This window comes from Rhinolophus ferrumequinum, chromosome 16 (assembly GCF_004115265.2).
Source record: "Rhinolophus ferrumequinum isolate MPI-CBG mRhiFer1 chromosome 16, mRhiFer1_v1.p, whole genome shotgun sequence".
Lineage (NCBI taxonomy): Eukaryota > Metazoa > Chordata > Mammalia > Chiroptera > Rhinolophidae > Rhinolophus > Rhinolophus ferrumequinum.
The window spans coordinates 50,879,486-50,898,261 of NC_046299.1; the positions used below are offsets into that span (position 1 = coordinate 50,879,486).

The 18,776-nt window shown below is 36.3% G+C and overlaps 1 protein-coding gene across 2 annotated transcripts in view; it reads right to left on the minus strand.

Annotated features, from left to right (window-relative positions):
• Positions 1-1,109: 1,109 nt before the first annotated feature.
• ANXA7 (annexin A7) overlaps positions 1,110-18,776 on the minus strand; it is a 35,956-nt gene continuing 18,289 nt past the window's right edge. The window contains exons 4-14 of one of the 2 annotated variants that reach the window (XM_033130636.1): positions 18,167-18,268; positions 17,361-17,425; positions 16,878-16,943; positions 13,128-13,230; positions 12,817-12,911; positions 9,892-10,005; positions 9,487-9,657; positions 7,237-7,407; positions 7,084-7,159; positions 5,894-6,006; positions 1,110-4,154 (exon numbers count right to left, since the gene is read on the minus strand). In XM_033130636.1, the coding sequence (XP_032986527.1) occupies positions 4,032-4,154; positions 5,894-6,006; positions 7,084-7,159; positions 7,237-7,407; positions 9,487-9,657; positions 9,892-10,005; positions 12,817-12,911; positions 13,128-13,230; positions 16,878-16,943; positions 17,361-17,425; positions 18,167-18,268 (1,199 nt within the window). In that variant the 3' untranslated portion in view covers positions 1,110-4,031. The remainder of the gene's footprint in view (positions 4,155-5,893; positions 6,007-7,083; positions 7,160-7,236; positions 7,408-9,486; positions 9,658-9,891; positions 10,006-12,816; positions 12,912-13,127; positions 13,231-16,877; positions 16,944-17,360; positions 17,426-18,166; positions 18,269-18,776) is intronic. The other variant, XM_033130637.1, reaches the window with a different exon arrangement.

Below are 18,776 nucleotides of genomic sequence, written 5' to 3' on the forward strand. Positions count from 1 at the left end.
AAAATTAATAATAGAAATGCAAAGGACCCAGAATAGCCGACACAATCTTGAAAAAGAACATATTTGAAGGACTCACACTAACCAGTTTCTAACTTATTACAAAGCAACTATTATCAAGTGATAAAGTATACTAATCAAGGCATAAGGATAGATATATAGAAAAATGGAATAGAATTGAGAGTTCAGAAATAAATATACTTACTCGTATGGTCGATTTTTGACAAGCGTGCCAAGACAATTCAATGTGGAAATTTTCAACAAAATAATGCTGGGACAACTGGATATACAAATGCAAAAGAAAGAAGTGGAACACCTACCTACCTCACACCATATATAAAAATTAACTAAAATGTCAAAGACCTAAATGTGACAGCCAAAACTATATAAAAGTTTTAGAAGAAAACACAGGGGTAAATCATCATGAGCTTGCATTATTAGGCAATGGTTTCTTAGACATGACCCCAAAAGCACAACCAACCAAAAAAAAAAGAGAGGGAAATTGGATTTCATCAAAATTAAGAGTTTTGTGCATCAAAGGATACCATCAAGAAAGTTAAGACAACTCACAGAATGGGAGAAAATATTTGTAAATCTGTATTGTGTGCGTGTATATAATTTATTGTATATTATGTGGTTTTTACATCTTAAAAAAACTTTCTGGCTGGGCGAGACTGCCCTCTCTGAGTAGCCAATTCTTAGAGATAGCAAAGGCCCAGCCAGGAGCCTGCCTTTGATATGCAAACTAACAATCCAGAACCATACCTCCGGTATTTGGCCCTGTACCCCAGGAGGCAAGATTTCTCTGACTTATTTCTCTGACAGGTACCAGGCAATTATTATAAAAACCACCCCAAATTATTCAAACTAGCCAATCCTAAACTGCTTCTGTACCCTGCCTTGCCTTTCCCTCAGAAACCCCAATAGAGGCCATGGCCTAAACACTCCCCCCCTAGCCTCCTGTCTTCTAGCTCTTGACCATGTGGCCCTGTGTGTGCAGTGCCTCTTCTCTCTCTAGGACATTTAAGTATAATGAATTTTTTCCTGAGCCTCTACTCTGTCTCCTTTTGTGGCCGCACCTGACGGTAAACCAAAATTAATTTTAGACCGTAGTAAGAATAAAAAGCATTTATTTGAGCAAAAGGAGGAGCTGCAGCCTGGAGACACAGATTCAAGTAGCAACCTAAATTGTGTTCCAAGACAAAGGGGAGGCCGCCTTTTATAGCAAAAGGTCCCACCCAGGTTTTTATGTAAATAAGTTATCCAAATAGTTTTGATTGGAGGGGGCAGGTCTCATCCCTTGGTTAAAAAAAAACAAAACCAAGGTTTCCTTGCAGTCTGACTCACACTGTGTAAACAGGCAGGTCATAGGGCGGGAAGCAGAGCTTCAGTATGAGGTTCTTTCAGGTATATAGAGTACAGGGGTCCCTATCAGTAAATGGCTGGATTCTTAGTATTCATAGAATTTAGGCCCTCAGTTGACCATGGGGAGTCTATCAGAGCAAACAAATTTCTTCTCAGGGTTCACATCACATCAAATGAATCTTCTCGGGGTCCACATGACTGGTCATATCATAAAAGAATACAAAACAAAATCGTATCTGATAAGGGTCTACTATCCAAAACACATAAATAACCCTCACAACTCAACAATAAAGACAAATAACCCAATTTAAAAATGGTCAAAGTATTTGAATAGACATTTTTCCAAAAAAAAAGATATGCAAAATGTCAATAGGCACAAGAAAATAAGCTCATTAGTCATTAGGAAAATGCAAGTCAAAACCACAGTGAGATGCCCCTTCACATCTATTAGCATGGCTGTAATTAAACAGATATGATAGTGTTGGTGAGGATGAGGAGGAATTAGAAACCTCACTCACTGCTGGTAGGATTGCAAAATGGTGTCACTGCTTTGGAAAACAGTCTGGCAGATCCCAAAAAAGTTCAACATCAAGATATTATATGATCCTGCAATTCCTAGCGCCATAGCAAAGAGAATTGAAAATGTGTCCACACACAAGTTTTTCCATGAGTATTTATAGCAACATTATTCATAATAATGAAAAGATGAAAACAACCCAAACGCCCATCAATTGATTAGTCAACAAATGAAATGTATATCCATACAATGGCTTATTCAGCCATAAAAAATAATGAAGCATCGATTCATGCTACAACAGATGAACCTTAAAAACAGTATGCTAATTGAAACAAGCCAGACACAAAGGGCCGCATGTTATATTTCATTCGAATGAAAAGCCCAAAATAGTCAAATCCATAGACACAGAAAGTAAATTAGTGACTGCCAGGGCCTGGGCAGAAGGAGGGGGAATGAGGAATGACTGCTAATGGGTATAAGGTTTCTTTTTGGGTGATGAAATGTTCAAAAATTTATTGTGCTGATAGCTGTACAAATTCATAATTATGCTAAAAAACCACTGAATTGTACACTTTAAAAGGGTGAATGGTATATGAATTATATCTCAAGTTTTTAAAAGGTTAAAAATATATTGCTCATATCTTTTCTTTAAGACCCTACCCTCCTTTCTCATCTTTACCAAATCCCATCACTGTTATATACTTTTTCAAAAACTAGATCAAAACTGAACTTTTTCAATGAAATTTTTTAAAGTAATTACATCTATCTTAGCCCATTATCTTTCTACCCACGTATCTTGCTCTTGCCTCGTATTACAATTGTACAGAAGTCTATCAAGAGTAAAGTTGTGTCTTACACCACCTGTATGCTCCTTGGTACTTACACAAATGTGCATTGAATTCTACTTGATATTTACTATTCTTCCCCTCAGTTTTCAGCACATTCACCAAATCTATATTAAATAGCTGCTTTGTGTGTAACTTTACTAACAATTGTCACCCCAATAAACTTTAATTAAAAAGAAAATTATATATATATGCATGCTTTGTGCCAGGGAGCTCAGCACAAAGAACTAATAGGGTTCTTATCCTCAACAGAATTTATAATCTAACAATTATAATTTTTTTGTTTAGAACCCCCACTAGATTATAAATTTCCTTCCTTTGTATTTTCCCTGACTACCTATTATAATGCTCAACATAATCAATAAGTGTTTGCTCAGTACTGGGGATAAACCTGTATTTTTTTTAAAGACTTTTATTAAAATACAGCTAACATACAATATTATATTAGTTTCAGGTGTACCCCATAGTTAGTCAAGAAACCTGTGTTTTTAAATCACCATGCTATACCATTGAGCTCCTGAACTACTTCTCAAAAGAGCTAGCATTCATTCTGCCAGGGAGATGCTTTAAGCCTCATCTGCTCACTAATTGAGCACTTCTTACGTGTCCAACTTCACTTTCTGGAGTCACGAATAAATTGCACCTAATTTTAAGGTCTTTCATAAATCAAGGGCCAATAAAGATCTTTAGGGGGTGTTAATAGACATAAAAGTAGACTATGCATGTTAGGCACATAAACATCTAATCCCTTTTTTCAAAGTTGCTATAGGCAATACTAATCTATTTTCTATGTGGGAAGATTAGTGTTTATGAATACAGAATACCAATTTATGTAACATAAGATGTAAATTACTCTTCTAGGTTAAAAGAGCTGAATTTTTTTTTTTAAGTAATATAGCTTTGATATACCACCAACTATAACCATCCAATGGGCCTACTAAGACTTTCGAAGGCAGAGTTTTCAGCAACCTTTTTTAAAATTCAATAATATTACACAGAGATTGTTGTGATTTTTATTCAATTTGGTATCCTGATTAGGATAAGAGCAGTGAGAAAATTATGCTTTACAAACATTGCATTATTACTACACCATTATGATATGGCTTTACATTGATTGTATATAGAGGAAAAAAATAACATTGGAATTAAGGCAATAACCACATGTGCAAACCAAGCACAATACCCTGACACAGTCCCTAATAAAAAGCTCTTTTGGTTAGGTGATGGTTGATATTGCTGCATGCAGGTCAGTCACTGCTTTGAAGGATAAGCTTTGAAAAGCTTTGTTCATTTAAAAAAAATCTCTCCTACTGGCCCACGATGGCCAGAAGAAGCCTTCGGTAATCTCCACTCGTGTCACTTGCAATCATTGTGCTCAGGGTCTTCTGATACATCTGACTGAATATCTGTTTTATTTGTACAAGATCGATCTGCATACAAGACATATTTTTGATGTTAGAAAAAAACTGTCAAAAGGAAACTGGTACTTATTAGAATTATTCTTTGATGGTGAAAAGATCCTAATTACAATCAAAGCAGAGGGGGGAAACATCAAGTGACTGACTTTTATAGCTAGCATTCATACTAGTGCTGGCATCACACAATGAAGGTCTGCTTCACTGTTCTGTAAAAATATTGGATAAGAGAGGTACTAGTTTCATCTATTATTCCAAAAATATTAGTCATTTAAAAACCAGTTGATAAGATGGCTATTATCAAAAACACAAAAAGTAAGTGTTGGCAAGGATGTGGAGAAGTTGGAACCCTTGTGTATTGGTGGTAGGAATGTACAATGGTGCAGCCACTGTGGAAAATGGTACAGTGATTCCTCAAAACAAGAAAAGAAAATTACCATACGATACAGCAATTCCGCTTCTGGGTATACACACAAAAATGAAAGCAGGGACGCAAATATTGTACACCCATGCTCAAAGCAGCATTGTTCACAATAGCCAAAAGATGGAAGCAACCCAAGTGTTCATTGATGGATGAATGGATAAACGAAAGGTGGTGTATACATGCAATGGAAAGTTATTCTGTCTTAAAAATGAAGGAAATTCTGACACAAGGTACAACACGGATGAATCTTAAAGATGTTATGCTAAGTGAAAACCAGTCACAAAAGGGTAAATACTGTGTGATTCCACTATATGAGGTATGCAGAATAGTGAAATACAGAGGGACAGAAAATAGAATGGTGTTTGCCAAGGGTTGGGGAGAAAGAATGGTGAATTCTTGTTTAATGAGTATGGATTTTTCAGCTTTGCAAGGTGAAAAGGTTCTGGTGGTTATGGTTGTACAATGTGAATGTACTGAATGCTACTGAACTATACTCTTAAAAATGGTTAAAATGGTAAGGTTTTATGCTATGTATATTTCATTGCAATTTAAAAAAAAGATCCTGCTTAAAAAATTTAGGTCTAAGAACAAATATACTTATTAACAATTGTCGCCCCAATAAAAAAAAAAAAAAGAAAGAACAAATACACAAAAAGGTTTTTTTTAAACACCATATGCTGGTTGTCTTTTAAAAAATAATTTACCTTCTTTAGTATAATTTAGTAATATGTTTTCTTTCAATTAAAAAATCCAATAAATATAAAAAAATTAAAGAAAAGGAAACATTTGAGGCTATATTTAGGCAGAGATAAAGATGAATTTCTTAAAAAAACTGTTCTATGATTAACAAGGTATACTAAATTTCAAGAATTTTTATATCCAATAGGATTAATCTACATAGGTCATTCATACAATTTTTTTACATAAACACAATGAAAACCAGAAGATAAACATCTCCCAACTGGCCATAACTAGTCTTCTCCACAGACCTTCTCAAACAGGAAACTCTTTGGCACTGGGCTTCCCTGAGGTACAGTACAGTGGTCTGCGTCACTGCGGCAAGCCTCCCTCGGGCATGAGGGAAGGGAACACGGTGCCTTATACAAACTACCAGCAGTGACAAAGACAGTTGTTTCTTAACAGCATTCCCGAGGGACTGAGAAACTTTTAAGAAATCAACATTCAGGGAGCATGAGATCTTGCTTCTCAGCATAGGTCATCAGTGTAGCTCAAATAAACTCTTATAAAACTTAAAAAAAGAAAAAAAGAAAAAAGAAAAGAAATCAACACTCAAAATCAAGTAAAATCAGACACAGAGAGAAAGCCTCACCTCACTGCGAGTGACCACAATCCTGACCAGGGTGGAGTCATCTGTGCCGGCACCTTTCATAGAATAGTAGAGCCTCTCAGCAAAGAAGGCAGGGCGGTTCAGGGCACACTGCACTGCAAGTCAGAGATGCCTCAGTTATGGAGTCATGACTTGACAAACGTCCATGTTCCTGCTTCATTTACCATTTCTAACCTGCCTCTGATCATCTGTAATCATCTCAGAAATCTGAGATGAGTTGAAAATGCTCTCCCCCTGGATTTTTCTCAGCCTCCATATTTCTTTCTAGACGCACGAGACAGGCTACTTTTAATTTTAGAAGATTCCATCTGGCCCCCAAAAAACATATTCTCTCCATAGATGCAGTAGCTTAGATTCTTTACATTTTTCCCCTTACAATGAGAAGAGCTGTAGCAACTAGTAATATCTTACTTAAAAGGAGTAATGAATAAAATCTGAATTCCAGAAGTCAAATATATCATTTGGCTGAGAGAAGGATATGAGATAGCACTCCAATATAAAAAAGAAAACACATATTTGAGCAAAGATTTGAGAATGATAAGAAATCTGACACGTTTTTCTCTTCGGAAAATTAACTTAGCAAAGTCTCTTCCTGCAGATGATAGAGATATACCAACTGCACATTATTAATTTAGCTACCATTACTATAGCACTTACTCTTTGCAAGACATTCAGTTGCTAATACCAATGTGGTACTAATATTCTCTTTAGTCCTATATTCTCCATGAGAATGAAATTTTCATTTCGTTAGACATCTGAATTTCCGAACACTAGAAATTGGGTTTTTAATTTCAAAAGTGAAACAGGTATCACTGGGCTGAGTATTTGAAAACTGTTTTTGGGGGCTCGCAATGACACTTTGTGTGGTAGCACTCATAGTTGCTTAGTGCTTTCCCATTGACCTTAATGGAAATGCCACAATCTGTCATATATTCTTGCATAGTCCTCATGAAGGGCATATACAATAAGGATCAAATAATTCCAAAACAACCCTTACTGATCACGCCACCAACCATTCATAGGGAATTGCATGAAAAACCACAGGATTAGCTCAGCCTCTGCCTAAGCAGATTCCAGGGAGGCCATATTAACTAACATTACTTAATGGGAACAACTATTCAAAGCCTTACTCATTTATAAACAAAACAAAGCAAAATAGAAAAGTAGCTTACAAATGGCCTTCAAACCACTTTCAACATTTCCGGAGAACTCACGGCTGATACTGCTTAACAAATCTCGATTAGCCATCTGCAAACAAAACGTGTAAGAGTTAAAATATTTTCACACCTTGAAACAGAAGTTAGATCTTCAAAAAAAGCTCGTACCCTGGAATAAGCCTCCATGGTAGCTTTCAGCTGAGGAAAGCTTCTTATGGCAAGAATCATGTTAAAGCAAGATTCATCGGTCCCCAGTCTCCCCTCGCCAGCTTGATAGAGGCGCTGAGCATCTTCCTGAGCCATCTGGTGGTTAACATTCTGGTTCTCGTCACGATTTCCCTGCAAAAAAGGAAGGCAGGAATTGGAAGTGATACATGTTCTATTCAAAATGTTCTGTCCCATCTAGTCGCTTTTGGATTTAAGGGACAATTTATTAAAGATTAATAAATAAAGTTTGTCATGAATATATTTCCAACAACACTACACTAGTGTAACTAGTATTTTATTACACCGCCTACTTTGGATTTTATATGATCATAGTTTAATGAGGTTATGTTACAATGGGAGTTTTTCAGGGCATTGAGAGCTACACTAAACCAGGAAAGGTTTCGTTTCCATAAAAAATTATATGCATATATACATGATTTATATACTCCTCCCCCCAAAAAACAAAAATAGCTCTACTAGGAGATATACACATAAACTACCACTCAGATGAAGAAATCATAACCCTCCTTAGCTGGGATCTAAGATCAACATGCATTATACTCAATTCCACTTTGTATTCATTCATGCAACTAAAACGGAGAAGATATGGAGCACTTGCTTTGTGCCAGGCTGTATTAGTCAGGGTTCTCCAGAGAAACAGAACCAATAGGATGTGCTAGGTGGTAGAGACACAGGAAAGACAAGGTCTCTCCCTCAAGGAAGTTAAGTCAAGGGAGGGGGCATATAATATGGAGGCTTCACGAACTTCCTTTCCTTCATCCAAGTGTAATCTTAATATGTATATAAGTATTTATGATGAATGCATAAATAAAAATGATGCAGGAGCTTTTTAGAAGAAGCTATACATAATTCAAGTTCTGCAGGACTATACCAATTGTATACCAAACTCTCTCCTGGGATAGGAGGGAAGTTGAGGAAGGGAGGAAGCTCTGAGCCTGAACAAGAGTAAAGTTTAGATGGGCAGCTGGTTTCTCTCAAAAACAGAAACACAAACCCAAACAAAGGAAAGGCTGTCCTTAGAATCCCAGTGTCTGTCTAAGGAACAAAATGGGCAGGTATTCCTTGAAGGTGGGAAACTGTCTTCTGAAAAGCCCTGGGCACAACGAATATGTAGAGACATATTCTAAACGGACGACTAAATACGGCACAGGAAAAGGTGCTCAGGAAAAACTTCCCACATTATTGCCATTAGATTCAAACACATAATACAGTCCCACTTTCCTAGGAAGCCATTGCTCTGCTCATTCCCTGGAAGAGGTCCCTTTACTTTCTAAAAAGGCTGGGCCTTGAACCCTGCATAAGGACACACTCAGCAACAAATGTCGTCTCAACAACCATTTTTTAGTGTTAAATTTCTGTTCCTGTTGATTTTCTACTTGTTGTCCTTTTTAAATGCTAACCTACTCCCCCACTGTTACTCCGTTGTAGGTAAATTCAACTTCCCCCCACTCATTTGCTTCCTTTTCTCATTTCCACATCTACTCACTACAGTGTATTATCTCTTCTGCAACTACCCTCCTGCGCTCTGAAGATCCTCTCCCCACTTTGAGATCCCTCAAGACTGTCCAACTTGTGTACTAGCAGAATAGCCAATAACTCCTGATACTGAATCAGTGTGCTAGCCTTTTGCATCTCTTTCAAATATACCCTCAACATCTCATTCTAAGTGGGTCTATAATATAATTCCAAATACCCTATTTGGAGAATTTTGTGTCACCTCTCCAGCACATTTGGGGAATCAGAATAAGGCAGGTGCTAATCACAATATTTCTGGGAATCCTAAAACATTTTTCTGTATTTCTAGCTCTCCACACACAGTACTCACTTCCTATAGCCACTTCCACGGCTGTCCTGCATATTTTCAGTTAATGGTCCAACTTAACTGGCAGTGCAATGCTCAGCTTAAAAGTACAAATTCATCCTCATCCTAAGACACAGACTCAGGTTGATTTCTAATTCCATATAACCTTAAAGCGGTTAATTTATGATTCCTTACAAAAGTCAGATCTGCTGAAATAAGTCTCAACAGTGACTACAAAGAAATTTATACACTGGGTTCTGTGTTGTCCTTCTTAAAGATGGCAAGATTCCAAGGGAGCTAAATATTAAAAGGAATAAAGAATACTCCCTGGCAATAGGCAATAAAGAATGTTCCCTCCACCCGGACATAAACATTCATGCTATACTCACCTGACACATGGATACAAGTAAACGTTCAAAATGGCCGGATGTATCTGACCTAATGTCCTTTTCAAGGTCTCGTCCAAATTCTGATTGATAACATCTGACAATTTCTTGGATTTCCTGATTAGTTCTTGTGCATAAAATTTCAATCAATACACGTTCCTGAGTTCCTACTCCCTATGTGAAATGAAGAAAGACAAAAGAAAGTACAAAAGAAAGACAAACTGAAAGTGATTAAATCTTACTGTTGTATCAAATATTTCTTTGGCCTCCATACCTCAAAAGCTCTGTATATTCAGATGATATGAAATAATGTATTGATTTAGCTGTCACTGTAAATTCGGAACTGCCATAATTTGTGGGGGTTTTTGAAATAGGGTAAAATATCCAAAGTAAATGACATATATTTACCTGCATTGCGTTCCGTAAACTCCAGGCATCGTAATATGTAGTTGGCATGAACAGGGCAAGGATCAATTCTTCCATATTTCCACTTAACTCTGATTTGAGATCTTTGATTAAATCCTGTTTAATTATAAGTACAAACTAAATATATGTGCCCTTCAAATTTTGTTGCTTAAATTTTTAAAGGAAAATATGGAACAATGTAATTGAACCTAACTTTCAAATCCGAATATTATATAACAAATAAATATGTACATTTAAAGTTTGTTACACTCAAGCAGATATATTCTTTCATTCTTTCAATAAACACAATAATAAATTCTTACTGTAGTTCCACCACTGTATGAAGTACAAGAGATACATGAAACAAAGAATAACTCAAGTGAACAAAATGATAAACAGATACTTCTTAGTGTAGAAACTGCTCTTGTTCTATGAGGAAGTAGAACTCATCATTGTTTCTTATTTGGAAAGACAAGAAAAACATCTAAGAAAAGATAACATAAGGCAGCCTGTACTCCAGCACCAGATGAGTAAGTAGCACCGAAATAAGTAACAGAAACAGTTGAAACAGAAGAAGTTAAAGGGGGCTACAGAAAGCAGAGAAAACTTTTAGTCCAGTTCTTGAAGAGTATATAAAAATCAGCAGGCAAACAGAAAGAAGGAAGGTATTTCAGGGAAAAAGGAATAATACAAACAAGGAACAAAAAAATGGTTCCCAGCCCTAGCTGTGCATTAAAATCATCTGTGGAATTTTTCTAAAAAATAAACAAACAAATAAATAATGTTGGGGAGGAATAATACTGAGAGATTCTGTGTGCTTTCTTGAAGTTCTAAAAGAGATTATAATGATCAGGTGAGGTTGAGAATCACTAGTATAGCGGCAAGAATGAGTCAAGCTTGTTCAATGGAACAATTAGAAGACAACCAATTTTGTTAGAGGGGAATGTTTTCACAGATAAGTGAGAAAAAAAAAGATGTAGGGGGTGGGGAGTGAGAGATGAGGGTAAGGGGATCAAATATATGGTGCTGGAAGGAGAACTGACTCTGGGTGGTGAACACACAATGGGATTTATAGATGATGTAATACAAAATTGTACACCTGAAATCTATGTAATTTCACTAACAATTGTCACCCCAATAAATTTAAAAAAAAAAGAAAAAGAAAAAAAGAGATGTAATTACCGTATTTTGCTGTGTATAATGTGCACTTTCTTGCCCAAATTTGTGAGGGAAAAATAAGGATGCACATTATACATGGGTGGTACTAATTCCATTTCCCTGAAAGTTTGGGGCAAAAACGTGGGTGCGCTTTATACACAGCAGCACATCAGGCATGGCAAAATACGGTATATGCTTGGATTATTACCTTGAATACCAAGCTAAAGAATGTGAATTTGATTCTGCGTGCTGGGAGGAGCCATTGGAAATGTTTATGCAAGAACATGTATTAATGTAGCAATGGCAGCAGTAGGGGCTGTGATGACAAACACGCTATGGATGAGAATGTTTAGGCTACTGGGATATTTAGGTCAGTGAGAAAGGCTTGGACTTCCGTGGTGGCAACGGAAGTAGGAAGAAGACAGAAGACACATTTTTAAAGAGCCTTTTACAGATTAGATCAACAAGACATAGTCAATAACCAGTTGCTAGAACAAAGCAGTGCCTGGCACAAAGCAGACATTAAATAAATAGTCACTGACTGACTGATTGAGAAAGAACAGGAATCAGAGAAGACCAAGGCAGACTAGGAGAACAGTATTTTTATTACTTAATAGGAATTTAAGAGAAAAGGTGGCTGGGGATAGGAAAACAGGTTGTGAGTTTAGTTTTAATTCTAAAGTGATGTCTGACAAAATGTAGGGCAGCATAGCACAGACTATCTATGAACTAAAGAAATTCATAATATGGAATACACTTTTGTGAGAGAAGTGAGTCTGACATTAAGCCCTTAAGGAAATATACAATTTGTGTCATTTAATCAGCGTTAAGACTAAAGACATGGATCTGGGCTGGGCAGAGCAGAATAGGCAAGGTGGAACCAACAGATGGACCTCCATTCCCATTCTGAGAATGAATGCTACCCAGTTTTCCCTTTATAGTTGAGAAGCAGTGGCACTTTTTAGCCATAGAATCTTGCTGGGTTTAGTCACAGATCATCCATTCAACAAATATTTACCAAGTGGATATTTGTTATTGTTCCTGTACTGAGTGCTACAAATACGAAGATGAATGTGACATTCATCAGGGGAGCTCACAGTTTTGGGGGTGGACAGTGAGATTAGTTACAGCAGAGGTTTTACAAAGTGCTATGGGACCACAGTGGAAGCAGCAGCTAAATTCTGCCCAGAGCAATGAGAAAAACTTTACAGAGTAGCTATCTTAAGCCAAATCCTGGAGCAGTTGTTTGTCATGTAGAAAAGGAAAAAAGGTGTTCCAGGTCAAGAGAACAACATATACCAAACACAGAAGTATAGGGTATAGAGCATGGTATGTGCAGGGAAAGGTCAGATGTTCTATATAATCCTAAATACAGGCTATGCTTAGTGGGAGGGAGAGGAGTGGAAGACGAAGCCAAGGACCGAGAATAAGCAGGGGCTGAAGAAAAAGTCCCTGAATCCCACTATCAGGAGACTAAGAACCAAGCTATTGATCGTGATTGTGGTCACAATCTACTGTCTACTGAACATCCATCACACACTAGACATAGTCTAAGGAATGACCATGAGATCAAGCACGACTCTAGAATTAGAAAGGCTTTTAAGAGAAGGAAAAAAAAGTAGTGAATACACCACTCCTGGGGTCTGTGGAGTGTAGCTGTCTCTACTTCGTTCCACCCATACTGATACAAAGATAGTATCCAACCTGACACAAATGCAGGGTCTACAGGATACTCACTGTCCATGCTCACTCAAGAAAAATAAAAGATACCTTGCCATACATGGTCTTGAAAGCTGCTTTAATTTTTTGCCTTTGATCGTTGGAACGGTTGGCCACAACATCCACAATTGCCTGCTCGTCTGTCCCTGCAAGAACCACACATGTTAAGTAAGAATAAGTCTGTGTTGGGTGCTCCTGGAAGACAACTCTTATATGCTTACAAGGTGCCTGGTGCCAGATTCAATTGAGTTATGTGCACACAGGCTGACATACAAACTTGGTTTACGATTTAAAGCTAATTTTTACTTTAGAGTCAGTAACTTGAACTTAGTATAAATAAGACAAAAATCTGTTTTCCTGACCAAAACCCTTCATTGCTTTACGAAGAATTTCTGCATCTCTCATAGCATCGAAGTTGGCAGCTGGTCGGATTGTTCCTTGAGTTCCCTGAGTCATCGCGGCAGGCTGAAAACAAGAGGCATGAAATCCAAGTCAGTTATTGTGGTAATCATTTCACAATATATGCATATACCAAATCATCATGTTATGCACCTAAAACTAAATGTTATATGTCAATTACGTCTCAAAAAAACTGGGGAAAAAAAGAAATAAAATGAAAAATATAAAAGAAATACAAATTAATATACAAATATAAATATAAAAGAAATACAAATTAAAAAGAAAACATCCATCTCTGCTGACAAGATGACAACAACTCAAGACTTCCCCAATCAACTTTCTTAGGCAAAGAGACCAGTGTTTGAGTTCTAGGACACGGATATGAGCGTTTTATTATCAGGGCTCATTCTGGAACAAGTGGGAAAGACCTATCCTCCTGCTGCCAAGAGACAGCCAGACCCCAAACTTTCAGGAGACAAGACAGTCAAGCCTGTGAAATTAGTCACAACCTTCCTATGCCTTGAATCCCACTTGGTATTCCTTGGAATTCCTTGGCATATAGAAAATGTTTAGAGGGAGGGAGAGGAATGGAAGATGATGCAAAGGACCAAGAATAAGCAGGGGCTATCTAAGTCCTTGAATCTCACAGTAAAGAGAACACTGAGGACCTTCAAATTCCAGTTGGAATTCCTTCTTGGTGGAATAGGAGCGGAAAAAAGAGATGATCCCTGAATAGCAGCAGTGTTTAATTTAAAGACAAGAATATAATAATGGCTTTAGTAAAGTAGAACATTTTCTTTATGGGCCCTGATCATTAGACATGAAATAAAACATTTTATATTAACAAAACCACAAAATAAAAGTCATTAGAGATTCCAGAAGGTATAATATTCTTCATAAATTTTATAAGGAAATAAACTAGAAAGCAAAATAGGGGCTATATATTTAAAATACAAATCTATGAGGAAATTTTTTTTAAATTGCCATATGCTAAATCACAGTAAAAATTGTTTCAGGCAAGGATTATAAATAGATGTTAAAAATCAGTGGCTAAAACATGGATATATGAAATACAGTTTGGGGAATATAATCAATAATGTAAAGATTTTGTAGGGTGTCAGATGGGCACTTGTCTTATTAGGGAGACCACTTCATGGACTATGTAGATATCTGACCACTGCAATGTACACCGGAAGCTGAAGCTGAATAATACTGAATGTCAACTATAGTTAAATATTTTATATATATATATATATATATATATATATATATATATATATATATATATAAATGTATATATATATATGGTCACAGGATGTGGAGTACAGCATAGGGAACAGAGTCAATGGTATTGTAACAGCTATATGTGATGTCAGAGGGGTAGTAGATTGGGGGAGGGGTATCACTTTGTGAGGGGTGTAAATATCTAACTATAACATTCTTTTGTATACCTGAAACTAATAAAAAAAAAATAGTGGGTAAAAGTATGATGAGAACCAAGATACTTGCATAGCTTATAACGTTGTAACTGAAAACCTTCCATAGTTTATAATGTTACACCATCTTAAACAAATGGTTGAAATCAATTATCACCAGTAATAGATTAAGTCAACAATAAATGCCTCCTGCTATGGTGCACTGAGGACGCAACATCATTACTGTGGCACTCCTGCCCAAATGGCATAACTTGAATTTAATCACGGGGCAACATCAGACAAACCCAAATTAGGGAATAGTCTACAAAATAAGCGGTAGCACTCTTTGAAGGTGTCATGGTCATGAACAACAAAGACTAAAGATTGTTTCGTTCTAAAGGAAACTTAAGAGACATGACAATGAATGCAGTACTTCATCCTGGATCTGATCCTGAACCAGAGGGGACATTACAGGGACAACCGGTGAAGTCTGAATAGGTCTACAGATTGGCCAATAGTACTACATCAATGTAATTTTCTGATTTTAATCATTGCATTGTTTTTATGTAAGAAGTTAATATCTGGAGATTCTGAGTAAAGGGTAAACAAAAATTCTATGTTCATTTTTTACAACTTTTTTTGTAAGTGAAATTATTTCAAAATTAAAAGTTAAAAAAAATTTAAAATACAAAGCTATGAAACGATTCAATACTTTTCTTAAAATATTCAAATCAAGGCTTAAGAGGGATGAAATGAAGCAAAATGATATCCTTACAACGTTTTTAAAAACTATAACAATTTATTTTATTTAACCCAATATTTCTAAAATATCATTTAAACATGCAATCAACATCATTTAAAAATATACAATGATTCAATTGCTTTTTAGGCAACTGAAACTGCATTTGGAGTTACACCCATTGAATACAGCAATATACCAGCATCTGTGGGGGTAAAATAAATAGAGAAAGGGAGCAGACCATCATTCCGCAAGTATTTTTATGGCCAATAGTTCCTCCCACTCATCTACATTCTTACACCAACATTTTCTTCTGCCAGAAAACTTTACCAACCAACCCTTCACTAGTTTCTAAGTGAGGAATGTAAGCAGAGAACTAATAAGAAATGTTTGTATAGTGGTTTTAAGGAAAAATTAAAATTATTCTTGTAGCAAATATTCAAGTATAAAATATTCAAAAACTGCCATCGTATTAGAATTGGGTCAATTAGGAGACGTCACCTGGCCCAACTGCCCAACGAAGACAGAAATTTTCTTTACATCTACACACATACACACACACCCCAGCCTCTACAAGATTTTCAGTTGACAGGGAGCTCATCCCTCACAAGGTAGCCTATTCCACTTTCCTCTAGAAGCTCTTGCAAAACCTACCACTCCGTTAACTTCCACCTACTGTTTTTAGTTCTATCTGAAAGTGATAATTGTAACACAAAATAAGTTGCATATGTATGTGTGTTTTACTTTTAGTGTTTTATGTTTAAAAATCTTTTATGTTGCATCATAAAATGATGTCTCAAATCATATGCAGGCTTCAACTAAAATAAAATCAAAATTCTCATAACAAATGATTAAAAATAGCTACAGATTTAATATGACTAACAATCAACTTCAACAATTAAAAAAAAATGGCTTAAAAGCAATTTACTATGTGCTTTGGAGGAATGTCATTTGCTACATCAGCAAACCAGCAGAAAGACCATGGGTCTGGGAGTCACAAAAGCTAAAATCTAGTCTCAGCTTTGTCTTCCACTAGTTGTGTGGCCATGGACACGTTTCTTAATCTCTCCGGAGCTCAAATTTCTCAATTCCAGAAAATAGCTAAGGTATTTCTCTTTCAGTACTATAATCCTTCTCCCCCTCCAACTTTAAAAAAGCTTGAAAATGAATAGACATTTATGAATAGACATTAAGGAAATAAGTGAGAAAATCAAGATAAAGGTAAGCATAAACATACTGCTTATGTTCCTAGTAACTTCGATAGGATATAAAAGAATTAACAAGGCACTTACATAATAAGACTTAATATTAAAACAAGGAGCTATACAGAGATGGGGCAAAGATTTGACATACGGGAGACCTTCTGGGGCTACTGAGAAATCAATTCAACAGACATTAATTGGCTACCATGTTAAAAGCCCTGCCACGCACATAAAGATAAAACAGATACAGTTGAGCCCTCAGGAAGTGGTGAGAGACAAATACACAAGAAATCAGAAACAAATGAAGGCATATGTAGGGGACCTAGTTTTTAGTGAACATTAGGAAACCTTACTCACTTCACTGCTATAATCCAAAGAAACAGGAGAGAAAACAGGATAGGAAGGAAAAGATTCTGTATTGATCTGAAAGAAGAGTGAAAAGTTACAAAGGTAAAAACGCAAAACAAAACACTTCATAAAACACTGCCAAAAATAGAAATCACCCAAGCTCATGGTTATAACTACCAGCGAGGGAAGAGGAAAAAGAACTAAAACCCATGCTAAGAGCCCAAGTGAATCTCTATGAAAAAGTTATGAGTAACATCCGCTGTGACAAGGGACTTATACTTGTCTTATCAAAGTCAGCAGGACACTACTTCAAGCAGATGGACCAGAGAGAGCAGGGAGTCTATCAGAAGCCAAGATTAAAATCTTAAGAGTTGCCATAGACCATCTCCTCTGCTTCACAGACAACTCTAATGTTTGCAAAGGAGTGGTGCCTCTCCCCTTTGGCAGTATCCAGTTACCCAGGCTAAATTCAAAAGGTAGGAGCAAAAATACCTGACTAGCGTAAGGAGCTTGTCCTCCAGAATACTGAGAAGGCATCTGTCCTCCAGGAAAGCCACCTACATGTTAAAAAATATACAGCAAACAGGTCTTACATGTTTAATTTTTCAAAACAGCATTGATTTATTATGAATATGGAAACATATTAAAAACATTCATACTATTCACTAGGATAACTTTTTAATATAATGTACTGAATCTAAAACCAACTTTGCTCATAAGAACCTTTTAAAATATTCCACATCCTACTAATAGCTTAACTAATACTTTTTAATAATTGTTTTCTTTTTCTATTACAATTGATATACAATATTATATTAGTTTCAGGTATACAACACAATGATTTGACATTCACATAACTTACAAAGTGATCAATCTAGTACCCATCTGACATCATACATAGTTATTACAATATTATTGACTATATTCCTTATGCTATACTTTTTTTTTTTTAACTCTTAAACCAGATTAAATTCTGACCCCATCTGGAAAGGATGTCAGGACATAGTTCTGGGGGTTGTTTCATTTGTGATATAAAAGCAATCAGAGAAGTTCCTAAAGGCTTTGCTTTTTGACTTTGGGACATTATTTTTTTAATTGAAAAAGTGGGTCCTTATTTTGATCTTACTGATTAAACTTTCCCATCAAATTATTTGATGAAACCATGTATTTAAAATTATGCATAGGAGTACTTAGCATATTTACTGACATCTATCCCAAATATAAACTAAGTTCTCTCAATGGCAATTGAAAAATTCAAAATATGATGCTACTGTTTTCTCTGGACAGATGGTACGTACCAGGTATTGCAACCTGTGCTGGGCCACCTCCGTAAGACTGTGAGGGTGGCTGTGGATAGCCAGAAAAGCCTGCTCCCCCTGGTGGGGCTCCAAACCCTTGGCCTGGAGGAGGAACAAGAGAAAAGAATAATTAACTCTAGTGACAGTTCTCGTGAATAAAGAGAAAACTTTAGAAACATATCTACTATTAACAGTGAAAAAAATATATTATTAATGCTTTTGGTCTAATTCAACTTCTTTCATTTTTTATTTACCGTGTTTCCCTGAAATAAGACCTAACCGGACCATCAGCTCTAATGCGTCTTTTGGAGCAAAAATTAATATAAGACCTGGTCTTATATAGTAACATATAATAGTAAAATAAGACCGGGTCTTATAGTACTAATTTTTTTCTCCAAAAGACGCATTAGAGCTGATGGTCCGGCTAGGTCTTACTTTTGGGGAAACATGGTAGTATTAGTTTCAGGTGTACAGCGCAATGGTCAGGCATCTACAGTCTGTGAAGTGATCCCCCTGATAAGTCCAGACACCCTACATAGTCTTTACAACATTACTGATGTTCCCCATATTGTATTTCACATCCCCGTGACTATTTTGTGACTACCAATTT